The sequence below is a fragment of the Gopherus flavomarginatus genome, chromosome 1 (genome assembly GCF_025201925.1).
Source record: "Gopherus flavomarginatus isolate rGopFla2 chromosome 1, rGopFla2.mat.asm, whole genome shotgun sequence".
In the NCBI taxonomy this organism is placed as follows: domain Eukaryota; kingdom Metazoa; phylum Chordata; order Testudines; family Testudinidae; genus Gopherus; species Gopherus flavomarginatus.
In genome coordinates, this window is record NC_066617.1 from 345,936,111 (window position 1) to 345,963,566 (window position 27,456).

Consider the following 27,456-nt stretch of genomic DNA (forward strand, 5'->3'; position numbering starts at 1 on the left):
GCATGAAGAATTTCAAGGTGTTTTTGGTTTTGTATTAAGTTGTGGGGAGCGGCTTGGCTAATGTGGAGCCAGTTTCAACCTCCCCAATAGAATGAGACCACCACCACTCTATTGTAAGTATTGAAAACATATGCTTTCTAGTCTAGAAATATTGGTGATGCATCAATAATATAGCCCCACTGACAATTTAACCATTTAAAATGTCAAACAATATAAAAATAAGAGTTACAAGAATTATCTGGGACAATAAATGAAAGTAATTATAAACACACCCACATAAATTAAAATACTTATAGATCGTAATTATAGCTTTGAAAATAGAAAATTCCCAAACTAAACTTAATTAGTTAGATTACCTATTGCTAGCCCTATTCCCTACAACCTTAGGAATATAATTAGATATAGTTCTTTTGAAATATTTGAAAATTTAACATTAACTAGTAATTAACAGATTTTAATCAAATCTCCAGTATTTTATGCAAGAGTTGCAAATAACATTTGTTGCAAAGATCAGAAAGTTATGTCACAAGGCTGTAATTTTCCAATTAACGCTACAAAAAAAATCTCTTTAGGACGCAAAGACATTTAGTGGCCTATTTCTCCATTTGTGATCAATGTTATTACTGCTCCTGTAATTAAGAATCTGTCAGAGTTTCTATTAGGAGTTTACAATGCAGCCTGAAAAAAATTCACCCTACTCCAGCACACTGATCATAGAGGCAGAAAATTTTTCTGCAATTTAACAAAAAACAAAACATAATTTAAGCTATTTTTAAGAGTGTTGAAATCAAGAGTTTACCAATTTAAAACAATCTGTTGTGCTTCTATAAGAACCATAATTTTTCAAAAAAAAATGTTATGGGCCCCAGCATTCCCCCCGTCCCCATTACTAAAATTTCAGTCCAGCACAGCACTTGTTCAATGTTAATTATGTAAATATTCCCACTGAAGTCAATTGGACTGTGTGCTCACAGTCAAGCATGTGCATAAGTGCTTTGTTGGATCAAGGCCCAAATTATTCACATCTAAAAGCCACTGTCCTGAGAATAATTTCTTAGGCTTTCATACACTTTACGATAATATACTGTGATCCTTCAATACCAGAAGTGGATATACTGTCAACAGGTATATTAAGTGAACTAACAGTAGGTACAGTTTTGAAAGACTTCTTTCTCTAATATTAAAATATGTCTCGTGTTATTTTTCAAACTCAGGCCCCAATTCTACAATAGATGGACCTCTGTGGTGCACAGAAGGCCCACAGCAGACAATGGAACTCCAAGTGGGTGTAACACGTCTGTGCATGCAAAATTACTGCAGGATCAGGATCTCAGTTTTCATTCACTTTTCTACACCACTGGGAGACAAAGGATTCCTGCCTTATGTAAATCCTATTTAAGGGTGGGAAGGCAAATGAGACGCTTCCTCTCCACGGCCTGTCTACCCAAGAAGAAGGGCTGCAAAAGCCACCTGAAGGGAAGGCAAGGGAAGAGTCCAGACAGACAGGGGTCCAGTCTCAAAAGAAATATAACAAACTGAACGACAGAAACTTTGCAACCTGCCTAAAACAACATTCAGTGTAAGAAATTACATTGTGTAACATGTTTTTTAAATATACTGAGCTTAGCTTCTGTACTTTGGTTTATTTGCTCAATAATCTGCTTTGTTCTGTCTGTTATCTCTTATATTCACTTAAAATTCACCTTTTGTAGTTAACAAACTTATTGCTTGTTTATAACTGTCATAATATAATTCTCAATTCTAAACCTTAGCGTCCAAAATATGGGTACTAGCATGAATTCCCCTAAGCTTAATTACCAGCTTAGATCCTGAAGTGCTGCCACCAATCAGGATTTAGAGTAGAGTGCCTGATAAACTCTGGTCTCCCCCAAACCTTCCCTGGGGACCTCAAGACCGAAATTCCTTGAGTCTCACAACAAAGGGGAATAAACCATTTCCCTCCCCCCCTCCTTTCTTCCTCCCAGCTCCTTTCCGCCCTGGGTACACTAGGAGATCACCGTGATTCAAACTCCTTGAATCACCACACAGAGAGGAATGATACCTTCCCCCCTCCTCTTTTCCCTTCACCCAGAGGCAATCCAGATTCAAACTCTGTGAATCTAAAACAAAGAGGAAATTCACTTTTCCCTTCTCCCCACCAATTCCCTGGTGTACCCAGACTCAGTTCCTTTGAGCCTTAACTTGAAAAAAAAATCAGACAGGTCTTAAAGCAAAGCTTTTTAAAAAAAGAAAAAAGGTAAAAGTTTATCTCTGCAATTTAGATGGTAAAAAGTTACAGGGTCTGTCAGCTTATAGAAACTAGAAAGAAGCCTCCCCACCCAGCAAAATACAATTTAAAATACTTCCAGCAAACTACACATTTGCAAATAAAGGAAAACAAATAAAAAGACTATACCGCCTTTCTACCTTCGTACTCACAAAATTGGAATAGAAGATTAGAGAGCCTGTAGGTACGTGTGGTCACTCTCAGAGCCCAGAGAGAACAAAGCAAAACCCAAAAAACACAAAGGCTTCTCTCCACCGAGATTTGAAAGTATCTTGTCTCCTAATTGGTCCCCTGGTCAGGTGTTTCGTTCCCTGTTTGTTAACTCTTTACAGGTAAAAAAGAGACATTAACCCTTAACTATCTGTTTATGACAATAACATAACACAGTTTATGAAATTTCTAATGGGGGGGGGGAGGCAAGAAGTTGTGTATATCACCCTCCACATTGAGGAAGAGGGCAAATTTCATAAAACCTTTGGGTTTGTATCTCTTAAAAGGAGTGGGCATCAGAGAGCTGGAGCAAGCCCCTATGGTTGAATCTTTCCAGAGTAGATCTCCATCTCTCTGTGCAGCTGGGTGTGACCCTGCCTGTGTGCTTCGCTGGAAGAAGCTTGTGAGTATAACCCAACAAGGCCAGGTAAAGGAGACCCAGGCTGGCATAATAGACAGGATCAGTGATGTCTCAGCACATCAGATGACACCTCAATAGGCTCAAATCCATCACAAAATTTTTCTAGCATATATTCTGTACTCCATATTCCACAAGCGTAACAAAGAAAATGCAAAAACAGCAGAAGAAGAAAAGCTAACAATCTTAAAGCTCTCAGTTACATATGCAAACCAAAGTATCACATTATTAAATCATTAAAACAGGGCATTGGGGCTGCATATGTATTTTGGGGGAAGAGCATTTAAACTTTCATTTAATTGCCTCAATGGTAATTGTCATAAACAGATAGTTAAGGGTTAATGTCTCTTTTACCTGTAAAGGGTTAACAAGCTCAGTGAACCTGGCTGACACCTGACCAAAGGACCAATCAGGAGACAAGATACTTTCAAATCTTGGTGGAGAGAAGTCTTGTTTTGTGCTGTTTGTTCTGTTTGTTGTTCTCTCTTCGGATTAAGAGAAGCCAGAGGTGCAACCAGATTTCTCCAGTCTTACTGAAACAGTCTCTCAGGTTCAAGATAGTAAGTAATAGATAGAAAGCGGATGAGATTTATGTTGGTTTTCTTTATTTGCAAATGCGTATTTTGCTGGAAGGATATTTCACCTCTGTTTGCTGTAACTTATACTTAGGCTGGGAGGGAGGAGTTCCTCTGGTCTGGGTAAAGCTGAGACCCTGTAAACATTTTTCCATCTTGATTTTACAGAGATAATTTTTACTTTTTTTCCTTTCTTTAATTAAAAGCTTTACTTTTTAAGAACCTGATTGATTTTGTCCTTGTGTAAGACCCTAGAGGACTGGGTCTGAACTCACCAGGGATTGGTGGGGGAAAGGAGAGAAGGGGGAGGAAAAGCTTAATTCCTCTCTGTTTTAGGATCCAAGGAGTTGGGATCAGTGTCTCTCTCTCAGGGAGAGTCTGGGAGGGGAAGAGAAGGAGGGTGGAAAGGTTATTTCCTTTCTGTTTTAAAATCCAAGGAGTTTGGATCAGGGTATATCTCAGGGTTCCCCAGGGAAGGTTTTCGGGGGACAGAACGTGTACCAAACACTATATTTTGGTTGGTGGCAGCATTATCAGATCTAAGCTAGGAATTAAGCTTAGAAGGGACATCCAGGTCCCCACTTTCTGGATGCTAAAGTTCAAAGTGGGAAAGAGACCCTGACACTAATAAAAGACAAAAAGAGCTCATCAATCAAGAAAAATCATTAGTCTCACAAAACAAAAAAACCACCACTACCACCACCACCCAAATTAAATATAAAAAACCTAATGACAATGAATATGTTTGTGCATAAAATTAATTCTTTAGTTTGCCCTTGAATAGTCTTTGGTAAACTACTGCAACTTACAACATGCAAATAACGAATTCAGATGTTATGCTTCTAGAAGACAGAATAAAGCCAAAGTAATGTTTGTATTTTACCCTGAAATTATCACCATCCCCACATATTGGATACTCACCTCAAAAGGATGGGGTGGAGGTGGTGGCAGGCTTGCAATTTTGGCAGCTCTCTCTTTTTCGACATACATTGCATGCTTACGTGCATTTGTTCGCCTTAGGAAAAAACGAAGAATAGTTGGAAAAAAAGTGTTCGAACAAGAATACTAGTATTGTAAAAATCAAAAGTAAACCTAAAAACTTATTTTAATTAATCTTTGTATGTACCCTTATAATAACTCTCAAGAGGTGAGTGAACAGGCGTAATTTGATGAGTGATCATGTAACTGAAAATAGAAGGTAACGTGAGTAATCAATAGCTTGAAATAATGCGTATCGTAAAAAAGTGATCAGAATTGCAGAGTGCACAAGCTTCTGAACAAAATCAATCCCTCTTTTCAAATAAGCTTCCTGAATATCACCGGGTTGCATGTGTCACTTTGGTTTGCCCACTTTAATTTTTCACATGTACGCAAAACTTACCTATAGCACCTCATCTCTCCTCTAGTAATACTATCTTCTAACACATATCATTTATTTTTTCACATCTGTTCAAATTTGAACTCATCTGCTGAGAACACTAAGAAGCTTGTCAGCCAGTGAAAAATATGATGGTGGATTTTATGAAGTAGGTATCTGTCACTCAAGAACTGAACCAAGATCAATTCACTTCATGGTGTCACTGACCAGCTGTCAACTACCAAAGTGGGCTGAAACCAGTGATGAGGGTGAAAAGTCCTTCATCGCACTTAGAGCTCACTGAGCCATCTAAGTTCATTTGACCATTTTATCCCCTTGTTTCTCAAGCTAGAATTCTTACCAAATTCCATAACTTCATCAAGCACTACATGGAATTCCTAAACTACAAAACGTACCAAACAAGAAGTCTCAAGGTTCCTGCATTTCACTCTTTATACACTATAATCTGCATTTTAAAGAAAAATAAAATAAATTACCGCTATATACCATGTTTGCTCTTTCAACAATTTTTCTTTTTGATTTTTCTGTTCTTTCAGGGCTTCCTTATGTCTCTTCTCTGCTCTCTGTTTCCTTTCCTCTGCTTCTTTTGCCAGAGCCACCAAATCAGGTTCCTTTACAATGAAATGTAATTAATGTTATAACAAACATTTCACTCACATTCTAATTACTTATAATACTATCAACATGACAATTCAAGTGTTACTGCTGACAAATAGCAACTCATATGATAGAAATGCATCAATATGTTTAATCCTATGCTACAAAAAATCTAAATATTCTGGATAATCACTTTCCCTTACTCTATTGCCTTCCCTATTCGCTCTTTGCATAGTACTGTACCAATAACAAAATTGCCATGCACTCCCCCTCCCCCTGTCATTCACTGGAACAGTTTGAAAAGCTTAGCTTCCCTCTGCATCTACTCACTGACTGCTAACTTCATCTATTGGAAGCAAGAAGAATTTTTCAAAATACCTATTTCATACCAAAATGATACTAGCATTTCAAGGAACTATTACCACAATTTATCTACAGCGTAATATTTTAGCAAAAGCTCCTTACAATGTCACATCCTTTTTGTACCTCCTTTTCACTGTTGCCAATTCCTAGGATACATCAGCAGTAACTCTATCCTTTGTAATCAGTCGCCTCCTCTACAGCACATATACAACTCTACAGAACATTCCATCCTAGGATATTAAAGCAGTTCTGTAATAATTAAGTCTCAACACCAGGTGAAGTAGCATAATCCCCTTTTTATAGATGGAAAAACTGAGGCAGGGGTTAAGTGACTTACTAAAGGTCATGCAGGAAATCTGTAGCAGAGCTAGGTCTCCTGACTTCTAGGGTAGGTCTACACAGCAACTAGACATTTTCAGCTGGCCTGTGCTCACTGGGCTCGGGCTGTTTGAGCCCACAAGTCTACATAGCAACTGAACAGCTCAGCAGCCCAAGCCCCACAGCCTGAGTTGGCTGGCACAGGCTAGCCACACGTGTGTAGTTGCTGTTTAGACATACAATTAATGCACGGAGCTAGGGGCATGACAATCCGTCCTCTCTACAAACCTGATCCGAAGTCCACAGAAGTCATTGGAGAGATTTTCCTTTATTTCAATGAGCTCTGAATCTTGTGCAGTGTAAGTCAGAAGAAAAACAATCAAGTTTTTGTGCAAACAGTTCACAACCACTGGTGGGACTGTGACAAGACCCCAGGGCAGAAAGCCTAGATAAAGTCCTCTGCAGCTCATAACAGGAGTTATGTGATGGGCTCTGCACAGGATTTTTGTAAAGATGTTCACGTACATTCACATGTATGTTTAAGAAAAGATGTGATAATGTATAAATATTTTTTTGGGTATGTGTCTGGGATAACTATTTACACAAGTAAACAAGTCATCCCAAATGCATACCAATAAAACTTTTATACTCTCAGACACCATCATGTATTTTGTTTATGCCAAGTTTTAAACATCTTTCTTCTGAAGTCTGTTTAACAGATTACATTTCTGAATTAGACCAGTTGTCCATCCTATCTGACCGTGACCTGTACCAGATTCTTCAGAGGAAGTCATGAGAAACCCTGTACGCCATAACCCACCAATAAGAGAAGCTTCTTCCTAAAACGTATCAATTATTGGCTGTTTTGCATTCTGAGGCCTGAAGATCTTCATCCTTCATAAAGCAATGCAAATGTAAATAAATACCAATAAAAAAAAACTTTTATAGTACCACACACCATGCCTTATCTCATGGTACATGTTTGTGTATAAAGGTGCATGTCAATATTTTTGCAAGTTTTCAAAATTGGCTTTTTTTAAAAAAAACAAACATATCACTTCAGGCATTTTAAGTGCAAGGGCAGAAGCGTCACAGAAATCTGTAAGCCATAATCCTTATAATTTTAGTTCAGCAAATATTTTCTGATAGCCTTGACTAGGACACAATATCAAATGACTGTTTACTTACATTTTCCTTTGCCTGTCTGTGTCCCTCTCCCACAGCTCTTAAACTTGATAGATAAAGTTTTTCCAAGGCTTTAATCTTCTGATTTTGCGCTTTCCACCACTCTGCCTTCAGTTCCTCTGCCAACTGATGTAGCTGCTCATCTCTCCTCTGCTTCACTTCTTGTCTTATCTGCACGGCAATGTACCTCTCCTGCTCTCTAACCTGAGCAAGTAAATTACATTTTATTAGTGACTTACCAGAGTTTATTTTTGTAGCAGACCCTTAACCAACTTGCTAGTGACTCTTTCAGTATCATCCACCTTACTGACTACTCAGATCAACCTAACTGGGTTCTGAGCATATCTACGTTACCATTTTCTCCCTTTTCCAAACTAAAAAGCTTAAATAAATAAGATTATTCATAATGAGCTACAGTTGACAACCATTAACATTTAATATCCTTCTCTCTATACAAGACAAAAGTCACCTGTCAACAGAGAGAGTTAAGAGGCTAGCAAACAAGTCTTGCATGTTGTTAGAACATACCCATGCCAAATCAGTGACCACTGCTGAAAGAAAGATTTACTAGTTGTAGAAAGTCTCTGCCCAAAAGACCACACAATCTAAACAGAGAACGTACAAGGATGCAGGAAATGTAGCATTTTTTTCCAGAAAGTTACGAGGGTGGAAAGGCAATTAGAAGCCAGGCTTTGAAGAACTTTGAAGGCAAGGTGCTTTCGTTTCTCTGTACCAGGAGGAGCCAATAATGGCATTAAAAGAGGGGCCAGACACAGCAGTAGCTAAAGTAGACAATTTAATGGCAGCATTTTGGATAGATTGAAGGAAAACAAAATGAGACTCCAGAAAAACCAATGAGAGGAAGGTTGCAGTAGATGAGGGATGAAATAAGAGAGCAGTAGATATGGAGAGAAAGAGACAGATTTTAAATATGTTACCTAGGAAAAAATTACAGGACTTATCAGCCACATGGATGCAGAGAGAGGGGAGAAGAGTTCAATTTTATATTAAGGCACCAAGGTGTGGTACATGGAGAATCACAGAATTTCCCCAAAGGTGACCAAGGAGGAAAGGGAAGTTTAAGTGGAAAGTGGAAAAGTTCAATTTTAATCATGTTTCATTTGATTTGGCAGTGCATTGTCTAGAAGGAATGTCTAAAAGGCAGTCAGGAATGAGAGTCTGTATGGAAGTGATACCTCAAGAGTAGAGAGACATATCCAAGTAGTAATTGTCAACATAGACGGGTGGTAGTTGAAGAGAGACATTCAGATGTGATTGTTCAGGAGTAAGGTGTAGAGGAAGGAAAGAAGCGACAGAGCCCCATGGGGCCTGGGCAAAGAGCAGTGAAGAGAGAAGCCACCACAAAAGGTACAATGAATTGACAATGAAAGCATTTCACAAACTTACTCTGCAAAACACAACACAGTAAGTTACCAAACTGCAAATTTTGCTGTGTGACAGTACTGTTTAAAGAAGTGTATTACTAAACTGTAGATGCTCTTTTCTTCAACCATCTAAATGAAACCTACTGTTGATAATGCAGACATACCTGCTGAAGCCTTAGTCTTCGTCGTCTTTCATATTCTTCTTTCAAAAGTAAAGCTTCTTCGTTAGGACTAAGCCTCAGTCTCCCACCTTTTGCCACTTTTCTTTTCATCTTTGCATACATTGAATATTTGACTTCTGTATCAAAACAACATTAGAGAATAAAGTAAAAATACTATATTTAAAAATACTTACAGGAAATCAGAAATCTCAGCACAATCCTAAAAATCTATAAAGATATTCATGCTCATTGCACACTTCACCAAAAAACTCAGTGGCATTAAGCATAAGTCTTTGCCACAAGCTTACAATCAAATGCATTTATCACTTGGCCACTAAACCTGCAATGAGCTCTGCATGGACAACTCCTCCATTCACAAGGCAATCACTGAGCAATTGGAGCCTCAAAAAGCATGCATGCCACAACTCCACTCCATTTATGAAACAGATATCAATAAAAGATCATTGTACTGGGTTATTTGGACTGAAACAGTCCGAGACTTCCTGCTGTGGAAGAATATTTCAAAGGGTGGACGGACTAAATGGCATTATGGCCTTATCTCCTCCTCATGCAGACCACCTTACCTACTATTTCACACTTATCTCATATCCTTGTACCAACTACAGCAATTACTTACAAGAAAAAGTAATATTACAAACAAAAGTATTTTAAACTGTTTTTTAATGTAATTCAGCAGTTGGAAACAAAGAGTGAGGATTATATGACCTGTAAATTCTCCACAGACCAGATGGGGAATGTCTACCATATGAAGCTGTGAGCCAGATCAGCAATAGCCTGCTTGTAAAAATGACTAGAAAATAACCAGTTTCTCAGTGACTTTTTAACTACAAAAAAAATGTTTAATGTGCCACTGGTATCTGTCCCTTATCAATGCTAACAAATTATGAATCAAAAGTTTGACATAGGCAGTGAGGGAGAAAAAAACAGAAAAAAGAGAGAGACATTTTATTTGTGCTGAGTCTTCATTTATTCACTGTAATTTAGGGTTTCGGGTGCCAGTAATAAATTTAAATGTTTTTAGGTCTCTTTCTATAAGTCTATAAAATATAATTAAACTATTGTTGTATGTAAAGTAAATAAGACTTGTAAAATGTTTAAGAGGCTTATTCAAAATTTAATTTAATTAAAATGCAGAGCTCCCTGGACCAGAGCAGTGTGACTGCCACTGAAAAATCAGCTCGCGCGCTACCTTCGGCACGCATGCCATAGGTTGCCTACCCCTATGCAAAAACTGAAGAACTGAAATTTCAGGAACAAAGAAGAAACATAAACTAAATCGGTAAAGCAGAAGCCACTTCTAAATGTTTGATATTTCAGATTTTGGTAAAGTGTAGTGCAAGGAGTTAGTGTAAGAAGTAGAACTCTGCATTGTAGGCATCACTGGAGTAAACAACCACTCACTATAATGAGGGAACATAACACGGATGCAAGCTGGCATGCACACCAAGCACTCTTATTTGGGAGAGGCAGTTTCTAGTGTTCTGTCTCTTATCATTTCCCCACACAAGCCCTCTAAAACCCGACTTCATTGTCTTTCCACCAACAGCCCAGTTTACATTAGCCACAGGTATAATCTACCCACGTGATCTGTCTACATTGGTCTTTTTGACCCTGACGTCACTAGCTGACCCTCAGTGCAGGCTAGTTAGTGCACGTGGGAAGACATGGGAGAGAGGCACTTCCTAAATATTTGTTCCAGGCTAGCAGCGTTTGTGCTTTACCCCATGGCTCAGCCTGCACCCCCATCTCCGGCTTCTCTCAGGATGGGGCCCCAAAGCACGCGGAGAGTTACGGAGGGATTAGTGTCTCTCCAGAATTACCCCGCCTCCCCTTAAAGGGGTTCGCACATAAGCCAGCCTTCCCCCTAAAAACTGAGTGCCCAGAACAGCGAGGTCCCGGCCGCCACCTGAGGCCCGGGAACACACCAAGTCCGCAGCGAGGCAGGCCGGCGCGCCAGCCACCTCCCTTTCCCCAGCGGCGCATACTCCTTGGGGCGGGGGGCGACCCAAGCCCAACACAACACCCGGCACCCCCGCTGCCGCCGCAACAGCAGCTCGGGAGCGGGGTGAATCTGGCAGGAGCCGGCACGCGCCGCTCTCTCAACAAACGCTCCCCCATAACCTTCCTGGTTACTCACCCGCCCGCGCCCGGCCTCCGTCGTTTCAAACGGCTCCTTCCGGTCACGGGGTAGGGAGCCCACGTCGTCACATCCGCTGCCGTTCGAACCACCCGCCAATAGCTAAGAGAGCAGCGCGAAGTCCCCCCCAGCGGCCTAGGACATGAACCTACATTACGCATGCGCGGGGGAAGCTCAGGCGCTGGTTCCGCTCTCGTGCCAATCAGAAGTTTGGGTTTTTTTGGCCGGCTGGTGACCGGGGGAATAAGTCACGCCCCTGAGGTAGCATCATGGTTCCTATTGGCCAATGGTAGCTAAGAAGGGCGCTGACTGGCCGGTGTGGTCGAGAAACTTCTTAAGCGGCGGGAAAGGGCGGCGTTGGCGCCAATGTGAAAGGCGGCGGCGTGGGGGCCGGTTGTTCTGTTGCAGGGGCGGGGCTGGGTTGGAGGCGCGGGGCTGAGACTGGGCTCTGCTTTGTGGGCTGGTGGAAGCTCTAGGGGAAAATGCTGACGCCAGGCTTGAAAATGGAGGCTCTAGCAGAGGGGAAGGGGCCGGGCAGAGTTAGGGAAAATAAACGTGTGGCTGGGCCAGAGCTAGGAAAGCACAGCGGGCGGAAAAGCAGGAATGAATCAGTTGTTCTAACAATGCGATCGTTAGTGGAGGAAGGCTGTGACGATAGAGGCTAGAAAGAGGGCTACCATATGTCCTGGTTTTCCAGAAGGTTGTTTCTTTTCACACCTTGGGGCTCATGCATCTTTCAAATAATAGGAAATAGCCAGAGCCAATGCTGTAGCTTAGCAAGAGCCCTGGTTGGTTTGCTTCCCAGCAGGTCCCCCAGGTCACTAGAGCCCTGCACAGGTACAACATTTATATCTGTGGTTAAAAATCAGTATCCATGGAGCTGCAGGGCTCTACCAGGAATCACAATGGCAAAAGCAGCAGCCTGGGAAGGTGGAGGAGCTGCTGCTGTTCCCAGGAGTTTACGCCAGCAGCTTCTCCAGTGTAACTGTACCACTCCTAACCCTGCGCACTGGGGCAGGCAGCAGGCTTACTGGCAGCTGTCCCTGGTTGCTCTAGTGCAGTGGGCAGGGCTGAGCACAGAATAAGTAATACTATACCAGGGCTTATTGTAGAAGGCCAAGGAATGAAAAGCTAATGAAGAGGAGCCTTAGCAGAAATATTCTACAATGTTACCAATGGTGAAAATTAGAGTATTGAAATCTGGGGGTGGGGGGGACTGAGGTGAGATCGTTAAAGAGAATCATGAGAACTAGAAAAGATGGGAGGAAGATGATATGATTGTGACATTTCCCTCTCATGTTATCTGGACCAGTGATCTGCTAGGTCACTACAATCCTTGACTTTAGGAGCTAGCTTTACCCTGCTCTGCTGTGCATGGTCTCTGGCATGTAAACTGCTACTTGAATTGTGCAATTGAATTACACTAGCCAGTATCTCCGGTCTGAGACACATCCCTAGGAACCTCCATCTTGCAGTGTCTAGTTATGCCCACCAGACAGTGCAAGTTATGAGTTCATTAATTTAACAAAGAAATTGATATGTACCAGGCTTATTATCCCAAGGAGAGACTCCCACATGCTTCAAATCAAACACACTGCTTCAGGTAGAATAAACAAACAGTTTATAAGGATAGATTTTAAGTGATTATAAGTCAAAGCACAAAAAGTCAGATTTGGTCAAATGAAACAAAAGCAAAACACATTCTAAGCTTCAAACAAAAAGACTTGATGCTTTCGGGCTAGTTGCCTTTGCATCATGTATGGGTAAAGCCATGGAAAGAATGAAAGATTAACAACATATGTAAAGAGAAATGTACTTACAGAGAACATACAAAGTGAGTTCAGGAGAGGAAGAAGTATAGCTGATTATATAGTAGACTTAAGACAAACACAAAAAAAGTATGAGAAATAAGTAGCTTTCCTAGATATTGAAAAAGCATCAGATGTATTCTGGAGAGAGGGCTTATTGCATAAAATAGCATCCATGAACATAAAGAAGACTATATAGGTAAAGGATTTCTTAACTAAAAACTATGCAGATTAAAGTAGGGAAAGCCTTCTCTCTCTCTAATCACAAATGATACTCCACAGGGGAGTGTAATCAACCCTACTTTATTCAACATTATAAACAACCTCCAAAAAAGAATGAGTGCAGGAATAGGTATTTCCTTGTTTGCAGATACCACACCATAAAAACAGGAACCAGGAAATAGCCAAGAAGAGAATAATGAAGCTCTTAGAAAAAGTGGGTGTTACCAGATCTGCCCATTACTTTGGTGTATGCTCATTTATTAGGGTTACTGGTCTGTGGGGGAGGTGTGTTCTGTAATTCTATACATGTACTGCTTGTGTCCCATGTGTTCTCATTTGGAGTTCTACTTCTGCCTTATGCAAGTCTCCTCCCAATGGAGCTATCCTGTAGGACCTAGATTCCCCAGGGCTAGGTTCCTCCAGCCCCAGAACCGGATGAACACACACACACACACATTAACAGAGCAAGTCTGAGCTGACCCCTTTTATGTCCCTGGACTCAGTAGGTGGGGTCAAGCAGCACTTTCAAGCTGCCACCCTCGTATGTCACAGGTTCAGCACGTCCATATCCCCACTTTCACATCACAATTGTACTGGTAGTAACCCACTTGATGAGCAAACCCCACAGTAATTTGGGCGCTGCAGGGATCTTTAGCTTAGGTAAAAGAAGCGTTGCTGCAGAGTAAATGTGAAGCTAAAAAACAAAAGAGTAAAGTTCAGAGAGAAAGAGAGACAACCAGCTTAACCATAGAAGTTGTTGTTTATTGAATAACGGTGATAACTACACAAGGAGGGCTAAACCAACATACCAGTTACATTATTAAAGGTTATCACCTGAGATAGAGAAGAAAACACACACAGAGAGAGAGAAGGATCTCACCGCTCCCTTAAGCTTGAATTGGTCGGGGTTCCTAGGTGATGGTGGTAGCTCAAGAGTCCTGAGTGCTGGAGACTGGCAGAGCCCCCAGCACGATCAGTCAGGAGAAGATGAAATCCCAATGGATCTGATGCAGAGTTTGGGTCCATGCATCAGAACACTTATTTGAACATAGGTAGGGGTTTTTGTAGAGAAGCTACAAGGGTTCAAGGGAAAACACTAGACTTGTTCATGGGTAAATTGGTGACTCAACGGTTTTCTTTAGGCTAGACAATAGGAGCTGATCACTCTTGGCTGTGGGTGGTGGTTTCTTCCAGGGAGCTCACAATACAAGTAGGTTGCTTCAGTATTTTGGATATTGGTCTGATAACTGCTGAGCTGGGTGTGTGCAGGCGTAGGTTCATTAACATCTGGAGCAGAGATCCCCCATGATGCAGTGCTTCCCTGCTTTTCTGGTCCCAGAGTTCAGTGCGGTTCTCTGTTTTTCATTCTGTATGCTAATGGAGATGACTTAATCTTGTCACACTTGTCAGGAGGGCTCTAGCTGTATCTCACAATGCCCTTCACTGCTCTTTGAAAGCCTTTTCTCTGATCCAGTTTTGGTTCAAGCAGAGACTGGCAGGGGGTGTCTTTCATGAGTCAGACAGGCTAGATACTGTGCCCTGGTTCCCCAAAAACACAGAGCTGACTGATATCATGGGGAATTGGGAAACATGAGGCTTTAAATTTTGAGTTCACAAAATTAAAGGATTGATAGTCACTAAAGAAAAATATTCTATAGGGACAGAAAATAGGTGAAGATAAAAGCTACACATTCCTGGCTGTGACAGTTGATAGCAAACTAACATGGAAGGGCCACATTGATTTTTACCTTCACATTTATCTACAATATTTTCAATCTATTTAAAAAGTATTTCTGGAACCACCGGCGATGCAGATAAGAGTAATGCAGAGTAGAGTGCTAGTGATAGAATATACACACAAGAAGTGTTTCATCTTGCTCCTTAACTGTATTTTAGAGAAAATGAAAAGTTACTTGTCAAGTGTCTAAATTCCTGACAGAAGCAAGAGATGTCATGTATGGAGTGCAACTAGGATTGTCTGAGGATGATGTCAAAAATATTGTTGGTTCAACAGCTACTTAGTAGGAAGGAGGGAGGGAGAAAACCAGCCACTTATGACTGTATGGACAACACTTAAAGGTGGGCCACTTTCAGATAGGATGAAAATGGGCTATCAATCTTTGAGTTAAACCATCTATTCCTCTCCCTGTGAGGTGCTATAATTGTGAAAGGTTTGGACATGAAGTAGCCATTTGTAAGGGAACAATGAGGTGCAGTAAATGTAGAGGAAATCACTCATATGAGAAATGTACGGCAGGAACAACCAAAATGCAGTCATTATGGGGAAAAGCACAGTGCAGCATATAAAGGATGTACAGTAGCATAATGAGCTAGAAAATAGCAAAAATGTAAATTATTCATAAAGTACACGTGGAGGCCACCAAAAAGTATCCACTGCAGGAAACAGAAAAAGCAAAATACACAAGTAAGAGAAGATGTACAGGGGCAGCAGAACACATCTCTGATCAAAGAGGAGAATGAAAGGAACGAGAGACAATGTATTGCTTGTAGGGAAAGAAGTTTATAATGTTCATTATAGAAGTAATCAACTGCTTCTTGCAGATGCGAAAAATGTAAAAGGATTAAAATCCTAGTCTTCTGGTGCGTTTGCTATCTAAAGATATAATCATAGGACTGGAAGGGACCTCAAGAGGTCTTCTAGTCCAGTCCGCTGCACTCCAGGTAGGACTAAGTATTATTTAGACCATTCCTCACAGGTGTTTGTCTAACCTGCTCTTTATAATCTCCAATGACTAGACAATTTATTCCCGTGCTTAACTATCTTGACAGTAAGTTTTTCCTAATGTCCATCCCAAACTGCCCTTGTTGAAATGTAAGCCCATTGCTTCTTGTCCTAGCTTCAGAGGTTAAGAACAATTTCTCTCCCTCCTCCTTGTAACAACCTATTATGTACTTGAAAACTGCTATCAGGTGTCCTCTGAGTCTTCTCTTCTCCAAACTAAACACATCCAATTTTTTCAATCTTCTCTCATAGGTCATGTGTTTTAGACCTTTAATACTTTTTGTTTCTCTTCTCTGTACTTTCTTCAATTTGTCCACATCTTTCCTGAAATGTGGTGCCTAGAACTGGACACAGTACTCCAGTTGAGGCCATATCACTGTGAAGCAGAGTGGAAGAATTACTTCTCATGTCTTGTATAGAACACTCCTGCTAATACATCCCAGAATGATGTTTGAGTTTTTTGTAATACTGTTACACTGTTGACTCATATTTATCTTGTAATCCACTATGACCCCAAGGTCACTTTCTGCAGTACTCCTTTCTAGACAGTCATTTCCCATTTTGTATGTGTGCAACAGAGGCTACGTCCAGACTACCCGCCGTATCGGCGGGTTAAAATCGATTGCTTGGGGATCGATATATCGCGTCTAATCCGGAAGGAACAGGAGCTGCAGGAGTTCCACTGCAGCCCTGCAGTGGCAGCAGCAGGCAGTTGGAGTAGCGGGGGTCCCTCTGCTGCTCACAGCTGTCCGTGACTTCCATGACTTTTGTGACAAAGTTTTAGCCTTACTTACAATGTTTACGCTCTATGTAAAAATGGGGGGTGGGTAGAACTAGAAAAATAAATACAGGCAAAAACCCATTTATAATTTCTGGAGACTTTAATAGTCATAATGAGCTATGGGGTACTAAGAAAGGTGGCCGAAATAGTAAACACTTAGTACAATTTATTGATATGCATAACTGAATATTGAATACAATATCATCTACTAAATTTAATTCAGCGGAGAAATCCTTTTCTGTTTTGGATCCGGGAATTGCAACAATTACTATAGTTAGTAAATGCAGCTGGGAAATTTATAAAGATGACGGAATGGGAATGATCACTTCCCAAGGCTTACTGAGTAGTAAGGCCAAGGGAATGTCATAAACATATTGTGACGGGTTGGGTCACAGAGACCCTCCTTGGGCCTGTCACCCGATGTGCTGAGATGATCTCTGAGCCTATTTTCTCTTCCAGTTCGGGACTTCAGAACCTTGTCTTGTTGAGCCAGACACCCTTGCTGGCTGCAACACAGACCCAGGGTCTGAACCACCCCCCGAAAACTGCAGACTTAAACTGAAAGCCACTCAGCCAGGTACTCCTGTCTCCAACACCCAGCTCCCAATGGAATCCAAACCCCAAATAAATCTGTTTCACTCTGTATAAAGTCCGCCCTCTATAACACTGATAGATATGCACAGCTGTTTGCTCCCCCAGGTATTAATTACTTACTCTGGGTTAATTAATAAACAAAAGTAATTTTATTAACTATAAAAAGTAGGACTTAAGTGGTTCCAAGTAATAGCAGACAGAACAAAGTAAGTTACCACGAAAAATAAAACAAAACATGCAAGTCTTAGCCTAATACTGTAGGAAACTGAATACAGGTAAATCTCACCTTCAGAGATGTTCCAATGAGCTTTTTTCACAGACTAGACTTCTTCCTAGTCTGGGCCCAATCCTTTTGAGACCAACGTTATGGTTTATGGACTGGGTCCAGCAATCACTCACACCCTCATAGTTCCAGTCCTTTGCTTCAGTTTCTTTCAGGCATCTCTTTGGGGTGGAGAGGCCATCTCCTGAGCTAGCTAAAGGCAAAATGGAGAGGCTTCCAGGGCCTTTTATATTCTCCCTTGTGGGCAGAAACTCCTTTGTTCCTCTGTGCAAAATCACAGCAACAAGATGGAGTTTGTAGCCACCTGGCCAAGTCACATGTCCATGAATAATTCAGCTTTTTGCAGGCCGACACCATTGTTTACACGTTAGTTTGAACGTTCCCAGGAAAGCTCAGATGTGGATTGGCATCTCCCAAAGTCTATTGTCATCAGGGCCGGCTCCAGGGTTTTTGCCACCCCGAGCAGTGCAAAAAAAAAAAAGCCTCGATCGTGATCAGCTCTACCGTCGCCGCTTCAGTCTTTGGCAGCAATTTGGCAGCTGGTCCTTCACTCTGAGGGACCCGCTGCTGAATTGCTGAAGAACCCAATGTGCCGACCCCTTCCCCTTGGCCATCCCAAGCACCTGAGTGCTGGGCTGGTGCCTGAAGCTGGCCCTGATTGTCAGTTAAGAATTTCTTGATTGGGCACTTTCTCAGAACAGTCCTTTCTCAAGAAGCTGACCAAATGCTTTACTGATGCTACTTAGAATCAAACACATTGAGATACAAGTACATAGCCAATATTCATAACTTCAAATACAAAAATTATACACACGTACAGTGTAATTATAACCATCAAATTACAGCCTTTCCATAGACACCTTACTTGACCTCCTTTGTCCAAGATTTGGTGCCACTGTAGGACCTTGGTTGCAACAATGATCTATACGGTCACAGTTCATATCAATAACGTCACACATATAATGAGTTCCCAGGTTTTGTTCATTTATGCATGCTCTGTGACAAAAGCAGTGACTTTATCAAAGAGAATTCTGTATTTCTCAACTGCTTCCACCACTGTGTGACTCACAGTTTTAAAGTTAATAGTCTCCAAAAGTACACACACTATTAGCAAAGATTTCAATTCGAAACTGCCTTCCCCTTGTCTGCTTGAAATGTGTGTAAAGCAAGCAGAGATGACCCAGGCCTCCAAAAGTGGGGTGGCTTTTACCTCCCAAAACAGACTCAAGGCACTTCCACCCCCCTACCCCGCCAATGGCTTGCCTATTTCAATAACTCAGTTGTCTCTTTTGGTAGATGAAAGAAATGGCCTGTCAGTGACATCATTAGGAATGTAAGTTTGGGTGGGCTGCAGATTATTACAGATGGGCAATATCTAATAGGAGTGACATAAATGCAAACCATTTACATTGAAAAAAAAATTAAAATCCATTAAAATCTAGAATCTGTCGCATATATTAAATGCATTTAAACACATAAAATACATCAATCTGTAGTAAATGTCCTTAAAACAAATTAAACTATACCAAACACGATAATATTGAATTTTATATATCCTAATCAATAAAGAACAGTACTCACTGTCTCCGCTCCCCTGTTTTACAGTATAAGGTGTTGGGGCTTGCTATTAAAGATGGCAATCATGGACTCAAAATGCAGAGAATCACATAGGTCTCTTTCAAAGTACTGGAGAGAGAGCATTTTCAGGTCACCTGTCAGCATAGAGGCCCGAGCAGCAGTTTTAATCCTCTTCACAGTTGAGAAGAGCCATTCTGTGGTACAGGTGGTCATTGGGAGCATGATCAAAATCCTTAGAAGTGTGTGCATATTTGCAAAGATATCCATGTGGCACTCGTCTAACACTTCAATTAGTGTTGAAAATCAACTGGGAAGAAAACATTTGCACTTAATATCCTGAAAAAACACTGAAGTTCAGCTTCATCTACATTAACACTGTACAAAATAGGAGCTGTGTTGAGGCTTCCCAGGGATCAGCACCACCTGTGGCGCTACAGACACTGACAAAATTACCAGACTTAGTGACGGACATTGGCAGGGGATTATGTCATTCAGTCATTCAACCCATAAAATAGCGCACACAGTTTTCCACACTGGAAAAAAAATCAAGTAACGTATCTAGCTGCTAATAAATTCAACTCACTTTAATGTTTTTTAATATGCCTTCCCACCACAGCTACATCAAAGTCCTTTGTGCTCGTTGTTGAAGTTGCAATACATAGACAGGCATCAACCCGACAGTTCTCAAGGTGATTCCTTATGGATGTTCTGATTGAGTTCATGTGGCTGAAGCCTCCTTCACAGCAACATGCATCAGGGCTCAGTGTCAGTAAAAGAAGTGAAAGCCTTGCTAGGTCACTGTAGTCACTCTTACTTGACAAACAAAGGATACCATAATTTGATAAAGTTACTACCACAGCGGTCTGAGTTGAAAAGTATCTTGATCGCGTCATCCTCGCAATACAATGTATACTGCATTTCAACCTTGCTGGAGTCAATATGCTTTGTAAATTTTGCTGAAAGTTTTTGAATTTCTGAGAATTTCACCAAGTCTTTTACAGGAAACTTGACCTTGAATGCCTGTTCAAGTTTCTTTGCATATTCGATTAACGTTGATTTTACCTGAGCAATCTGTTTCTGGCAGGTAGTGGTGCTCCTCACACTCCCTGAGCCATCTCTGTGACCTTGGCACTAGGGACAGACAGGTTGCTTGGAGATATGAAAAATTCCAGCATAGAATCCTCATTTGAAGGCTGTTTAAACGGCTTCAAAATGACCTTGCAGTACTTCTGCAGAGAGTAGCATGCATTGTACAGATCAAAGTTCTCTTAATGGAGTGCCCAATTCATTGCTGTGAGAAGTGACAAAACCCAATTCAGGAAACTGAGATACAGAATGAATTTAGCAGCAAAGAATCCTGTGGCACCTTATAGACTAACAGATGTTTTGGAGCATGAGCTTTCGTGGGTGAATACCCACTTCCTCAGATGCATGTAGTGGAAATTTCCAGGGGCAGGTATATATAAGCTAGCAAGCAAGCTAGAGATAACGAGGTCAGTTCAATCAGGGAGGATGAGGCCCTGTTCTAGCAGTTGAGGTGTGAAAACCAAGAGAGGAGAAACTGGTTCTGTAGTTGGCAAGCCATTCACAGTCTTTGTTCAATCCTGAGCTGATGGTGTCAAATTTGCAGATGAACTGAAGCTCAACAGTTTCTCTTTGAAGTCTGGTCCTGAAGTTTTTTTGCTGCAGGATGGCCACCTTAAGGTCTGGTATAGTGTGGCCAGGGAGGTTGAAGTGCTCTCCTACAGGTTTTTGTATATTGCCATTCCTAATGTCTGATTTGTGTCCATTTATCCTTTTCCGTAGAGACTGTCCAGTTTGGCCGATGTACATAGCAGAGGGGCATTGCTGGCATATGATGGCGTATATTACATTGGTGGATGTGCAGGTGAATGAACCAGTGATGGTGTGGCTGATCTGGTTAGGTCCTGTGATGGTGTCGCTGGTGTAGATATGTGGGCAGAGTTGGCATCGAGGTTTGTTGCATGGATTGGTTCCTGAGCTAGAGTTATTATGGTGCGGTGTGCAGTTACTGGTGAGAATATGTTTCAAGTTGGCAGGTTGTCTGTGGGCAAGGACTGGCCTGCCACCCAAGGCCTGTGAAAGTGTGGGATGATTGTCCAGGATGGGTTGTAGATCTTTGATGATGCGTTGGAGGGGTTTTAGCTGGGGGCTGTATGTGATGGCCAGTGGAGTCCTGTTGGTTTCTTTCTTGGGTTTGTCTTGCAGTAGGAGGCTTCTGGGTACACATCTGGCTCTGTTGATCTGTTTCCTTATTTCCTCATGCCGGTATTGTAGTTTTGAGAATGCTTGGTGGAGATTTTGTAGGTGTTGGTCTCTGTCTGAGGGGTTAGAGCAGATGCGGCTGTACCTCAGTGCTTGGCTGTAGACAATGGATCGTGTGATGTGTCCGGGATGGAAGCTGGAGGCATGAAGGTAGGCATAGCGGTCGGTAGGTTTTCGATATAGGGTGGTGTTAATGTGACCATCACTGATTTGCACCGTGGTGTCAAGAAAGTGGACCTCCCGTGTAGATTGGTCCAGGCTGAGGTTGATGGTGGGGTGGGAGGTGTTGAAATCGTGGTGGAATTTTTCCAGAATCTCCTTCCCCTGGGTCCAGATGATGAAGATGTCATCAATGTAGCGTAGGTAGAGAAGGGGCGTGAGTGGACGAGAGCTGAGGAAGCGTTGTTCCAGGTCGGCCATAAAGATATTGGCATATTGTGGGGCCATGCGGGTGCCCATAGCAGTGCCACTGATCTGGAGATATATATTGTCATCAAATTTGAAATAGTTGTGTGTAAGTATAAAGGCACAGAGTTCAGCAGCCAGTTGTGCTGTGGCATCATCAGGGATAGTGTTCCTGACAGCTTGTATTCCATCAGTGTGTGGGATGTTTGTGTAGAGAGCCTCTACATCCATGGTGGCTAGGATGGTGTTTTCTGGGAGGTGACTAATGCATTGTAGTTTCCTCAGGAAATCAATGGTATCACGGAGATAGCTGGGAGTGCTGGTGGCATAGGGTCTGAGTAGAGAGTCCATATATCCAGACAGTCCTTCAGTGAGAGTGCCAATGCCCGAGATGATGGGGCTTCCAGGATTTCCAGGTTTGTGGATCTTGGGTAGTAGACAGAATAACTCTGGTCGGGGCTCTAAGGTGCCACAGGATTCTTTGCTGCTTTTACAGATCCAGACTAACACGGCTACCCCTCTGATAATGAATTTAGGAGACTGTAGTATGTCAAATATTCTGGCAACTTGTTCTATAATTTGGCGACCCATTCCCAAATGACACACACTCAAAATATTGCACAAGAGAATCTCGCAGTAGCTTGAACCTCTCAATGCAGGCAGCCAAACATAACCAGCGCATTTTTTGTAGCTAACCAGCGAAGGCCTTTATTTCGATATAAAGGGCTCTTAATATTGATATCTGTACTCCACCCCGACCAGGGGAGTAGTGCTGAACTCGGTATTGCCATTTCGAATTAGAGTTAGTGTGGCCGCAATTCGACAATATTGGCCTCCGGGAGCTATCCCACAGTGCACCATTGTGACCGCTCTGGACAGCAATCAGAACTCGGATGCACTGGCCAGGTAGACAGGAAAAGCCCTGCAGACTTTTGAATTTCATTTCCTGTTTGCCCAGCGTGGAGCGCTGATCAGCACAGGTGACCATGCAGTCCCAGAATCAAAAAAAAGCTCCAGCATGGACCGTACAGGAGATACTGAATCTGATCTCTGTATAGGGAGATGAACCTCTTCTATCAGAACTCCGTTCCAATAGACGAAATGCCAAAACATTTGAAAAAATCTCCAAGACTATGATGGACAGAGGCCACAACAGGGACGCAACACAGCGCTGCGTGAAACTTAAGAAGCTGAGACAAGCGTACCAGAAAGCCAAAGAATCAAATGGATGCTCACGGAGGGAGCGGGGACTGACGACTGTAGCTATCCCGCAGTTCCCGCACTCTCCGAAAACCATTTGTATTCTTGGCTGAGCTCCCAAAGCCTGAAGGGTCAAAAATATAGTAGCGGGTGGTTCAGGGTATGTTGTCGCCCCCCTTCCCTCCGTGAAAGCAAAGGGAAAAAAATCGTTTCTTGCCTTTTTTCAGTGTCACCGTATGTCTACTGGATGCTGCTGGCAGACACGGTGCTGCAGAGCTACACAGCAGCATTCCCTTCTCTTCCCTTGTGGATAACAGATGGTACAGTAGGACTGATAGCCATCATCGTCATCCCGTGAGTGCTCCTGGCTGGCCTCAGTGAGGTCGGCCGGGGGCGACTGGGCAAAAATGGGAATGACTCCAGGTCATTCTCTTCTTTAAGTTTTGTCTAATGGAGATTCACTCTTGCCTGGAATATTATAGCAGCTGGAGACTGCCCTCCCCTCCCCTTTTTGATCTCTGCTTGCAGATGCAATAAAGTCAGTGTTGTTTCTTATTCATGCATTCTTTATTACTTCATCACACAAATGGGGGGATAACTGCCACGGTAGCCCAGGAGGGGTGGGGGACGAGGGAAGCAACAGGTGGCGTTGTTGCAGGGCACCTCCTAGAATGGCATGCAGCTCATCATTTCTGCGGGATGTCTGGGGCTCTGACCCAGAGGTGCCATTTGCCCCTCTGGTTCTTTAGTAGGCTTGCCTGATATTCTAGATAACCCTTTAGACAAAACTTTAAAGAAGAGAATGACCTGAGGAGTCATTCCCATTTTTGTCCATGCACCCCTGACTGACCTCACCAAGGTTGGCCAGGAGCATCCATGACAGCAGCAGACAGTATAGTATGACTGGTAAAAAACGGTTACCTACCTTTTAGTAACTGTTGTTCTTCGAGATGTGTTGTTCATGTCCATTCCAAGCAGGTGTGTGCGTGCCGCGTGGACGCCAGCCGGAAGATTTTCCCCTAGCAGTGTCTGTAGGGCCGGCCTCAGTGGCACCTCCATGATGCCCCGCCGACCCTCCATCCCCTCAGTTCCTTCTTGCTGGCACTCCGACAGAGGGGCAGGAGGGTGGGTATTGGAATGGACATGAACAACACATCTCGAAGAACAACAGTTACTAAAAGGTGGATAACCATTTTTTCTTTTTCGAGTGATTGTTCATGTCCATTCCAAACAGGTGACTCTCAAGCCTGAACCTAGGCGGTGGGGTTGGAGTTCACTGCTGATTGAAGCACTGCACAGCCGAAGGCTGCATCATCTCTGGCCGTGTGTGTGCTGGCATAGTGCGATGTAAACGTGTGGATTGAAGACCACATGGTGGCTCTACGTATTTCCTGAGTCGGAATCTGGGCCAGGAATGCTGCGGAGGAGGCCTATGCCATTGTAGTGTGGGCTGTGATCAGAGGGGTAGGGACCTTAGCCCAATGGTAACATTCCCGGATGCAGGCCGCGATCCATGAGGAGATCCGCTGTGACGAGACTGGGAGTCCCCTCATCCTATCTGCCACAGCAACAAAGAGCTGGGTTGATTTCCTAAACGGTTTGATCTGTTCAATATAGAAAGCTAGGGCCCTGTGGACGTCCAGGGAATGCAGTCTACGCTCCGTACCCGAAGAGTGTGGCTTTGGATAGAACACAGGGAGAAAAATATCCTAATCCATGTGGAATTGGGAGACTACCTTTGGAAGGAATGCCGGGTGTGGCCTGAGTTGGACTTTGTATTTATGGAAGACAGTGTACTGGGGCTTGGATGTCAGTGCTCTTGAGTTCCAAGACCCTCCTGGCCAAGGTGATAGCGACGAGGAATGCGACCTTATATGAGAGAGAGAGCAGAGGGCACAAAGCCAGGGGCTCAAAGGGAGGTCCTGTGAGGGCAGAAAGGACCAAATTGAGGTCCTAGGCTGGGCTGGTTGTTGAGTATGTGGAAACAGCCTGCCCAGGCCCTTGAGGAAGCAACCAACCAGCAGGTTCGCGAAAACCGAAGTACCTTGCTCTCCTAGATGGAACGCTGAGATGGCCGCTAAATGAACCCGAACTGAAGAGAGGGAAAGCCCTAGCTGTCTCAGATGAAGCAAGTAATCCAGGATAAGAGGGATCGGGGCTAGCAATGGCGCCTGTCCCCACTGTTCAGCCCAGCTGGATAAGCATTTCCACTTAGCCAGGTAAGTGGCCCTGGTAGATGGTTTTCTGCTACCAAGCAGGACTTGCCTGACTGTTAAGAGCATTGCATCTCCACAGTGTTCAGCCATGGAGCATCCAGGCTGTGAGGTGGAGCGATTCCAGATTCAGGTGGCGGAATTGGCCCCAATCCTGTGTTATCAAGTCTGGGAGCAGGGGCAGCGTGAGGGGCACTCAAGTGGACATATGCAGGAGAGACATGTACCAGTGTTGGTGTGGCCACGCTGGCACTATCAGGATTATGCAGGCGCGATCCCTGCAGATCTTGAGAAGTACCCTGTGAACCATGAGAATCAGGGGAAAGGTGTAAAGCAGACTCTCTTTCCAGGAGAGGAGGAAGGTGTCCGACAGGGACCCTGGACTGCAGCCCATGAGGGAGCAGAAACGTTGGCACTTCCTGTTTTCTCTCAAGGCAAACAGGTCTATCTGGGGATAGCCCCAGAGACAGAAAATTGAGCGCACTACATCCCGGCAAAGGGACCACTCGTGACCATGGAATGAGTGGCTGAGGGCATCCACCAGCTTGTTCTGCTCCCCTGGGAGGTACGATGCTGTCAGGTGAATTGCGCTTTGTGTGCAAAAGTCCCATAATGCTAGGGCTTCCTGGCACAGGGGAGAGGAGTGTGCACCCCCGTTTGTTGATAAAGAACATCGCTGATGTGTTGTCTGTGAGGTTTGAAGATTAGGTATGCCACAGACGCACCACTCGCAGCTCCCTGATGTTGGTATGCAAGGAGAGATCTTCTGGTGACCACAGGCCTTGTGTCGTGAGGTTCCCCAGTTGTGCCCCCCACTCCCGATCCGATGCATCCGTTACCAAGGAAAGGGAGGGCTGGGGGCTGGCGAAGGGAACTCCTGCGCACACCTCCTGCAGGTCGAACCACCACTGAAGGGAGTCCAGCACCGTACAGGGGAGCGTCACCACCGAGTCTAGGGTGTCCCTGGCTGGGCGGTATATGGTCACCAACCAAGACTGGAGAGGATGCAACCTGAGCCTGGCATGGCTCACCACATAGGTACATGCCGCCATGTGGCACAGTAACTTGAAGCAGTTTCTTGCTGTGGTGGTCGGGGTGCGTTGGAGACCGAGAATGATTTCAGACATAGACTGGAACCTGGACTCCAGTAGGTACGCCCTGGCGTGTGTCGAGTCCAGAATTGCCCCTATAAACTTTGTCCTCTGAGTGGAAGACAGGGTGGACTTGCCCTCGTTCAGCAGGCGGCCGAGTTTGAGGAAGGTCTGTCTGATGAAGAGCACCTGAGCCTCCACCTGTGCCCTGGTATGGCCCTTTATGAGCCAATCATCCAGGTGGGGGAATACCTGAATCCCCTGCTTACGCAGGAAGGCTGCCACAACTGCCATGCACTTTGTGAAAACCCTCAGGGCTGCTGACAGGCCGAAAGGCAGCACTGTGAACTGAAGATGAGCGTCGGCTATGACAAACCTGAAGTAATGCCTGTGTTGAGGGTTCATGGCAATATGGAAATACGCGTCCTTCAAGTCGAGGGTGGCACACCAGTCCCCTGGATCCATGGAGGGAATGATAGAGGACAGGGAGACCATGTGGAACTTGAGCTTTTTCACAAACTTGTTCAGATGCCGCAAGTCCAGAATAGGTCTGAGGCCCGCTTTTGCTTTCGGTATTAGGAAATAATGGGAGTAGAAACCCCTGCCCCTGAGTTCCTGAGGAACTTCCTCCACTGCCTCCGCTGTGAGGAGGGACCGCACTTCCTGAGTTAGAAGTTGCTCGTGAGAGGGGTCCCTGAAGAGGGACGGGGAGGGGGGGCAGAGGGGAGGAGAACTGGATAGAATATCCCCTCTCTACTATGCGAAGCACCCAACTAACTGATGTGATTTGGGACCAGGCACGATAGAAGGGGGACAGACTGAAGACAAGGTGCTGGGCACCAGGTCAGCTGGCTCAGGTCAGAGGGTAGCTGCAAGGCCACTTCCATTGGGAGAACTTTGATTCTCTGCTCTCTGTCCTTAAGAGTCCTGAGACGGAAGCCCCTGCAGATACTGCACCGGTCTCTCTGGTGGTGCTCTCCAAGGCACCTCAAGCAGGCAGAGTGCGGGTCACTCTTCGGCATAAACTTCCTGCAGTCCCTGCAGAGTTTAAACCCTGGGGATCTGGGCATGCCCCAGTGGGGCGATGAGTACATTAGGGGAGCCCCCCCAACAACTATCAACTATGTACAACTACTCTAATCTAAAAATTAAACTATACACTAACAACGAGACACTGCTAAACTTGCTGTAAGTGAGCAAGGTTCCAGCTAGCCATC

General features: G+C 43.6%; 1 protein-coding gene across 2 annotated transcripts in view; it reads right to left on the reverse strand.

Annotated features, from left to right (window-relative positions):
• CEP295 (centrosomal protein 295) overlaps nt 1-11,143 on the reverse strand; it is a 77,945-nt gene extending 66,802 nt beyond the window's left edge. For both annotated transcript variants that reach the window (XM_050940309.1, XM_050940318.1), the window contains exons 1-5: nt 11,036-11,143; nt 8,881-9,014; nt 7,335-7,535; nt 5,355-5,479; nt 4,412-4,505 (exon numbers count right to left, since the gene is read on the reverse strand). In XM_050940309.1, coding sequence (XP_050796266.1) covers nt 4,412-4,505; nt 5,355-5,479; nt 7,335-7,535; nt 8,881-9,000 — 540 coding nt within the window. In that variant the 5' untranslated portion in view covers nt 9,001-9,014; nt 11,036-11,143. The remainder of the gene's footprint in view (nt 1-4,411; nt 4,506-5,354; nt 5,480-7,334; nt 7,536-8,880; nt 9,015-11,035) is intronic.
• Between the last annotated feature and the right edge of the window lie 16,313 nt (nt 11,144-27,456).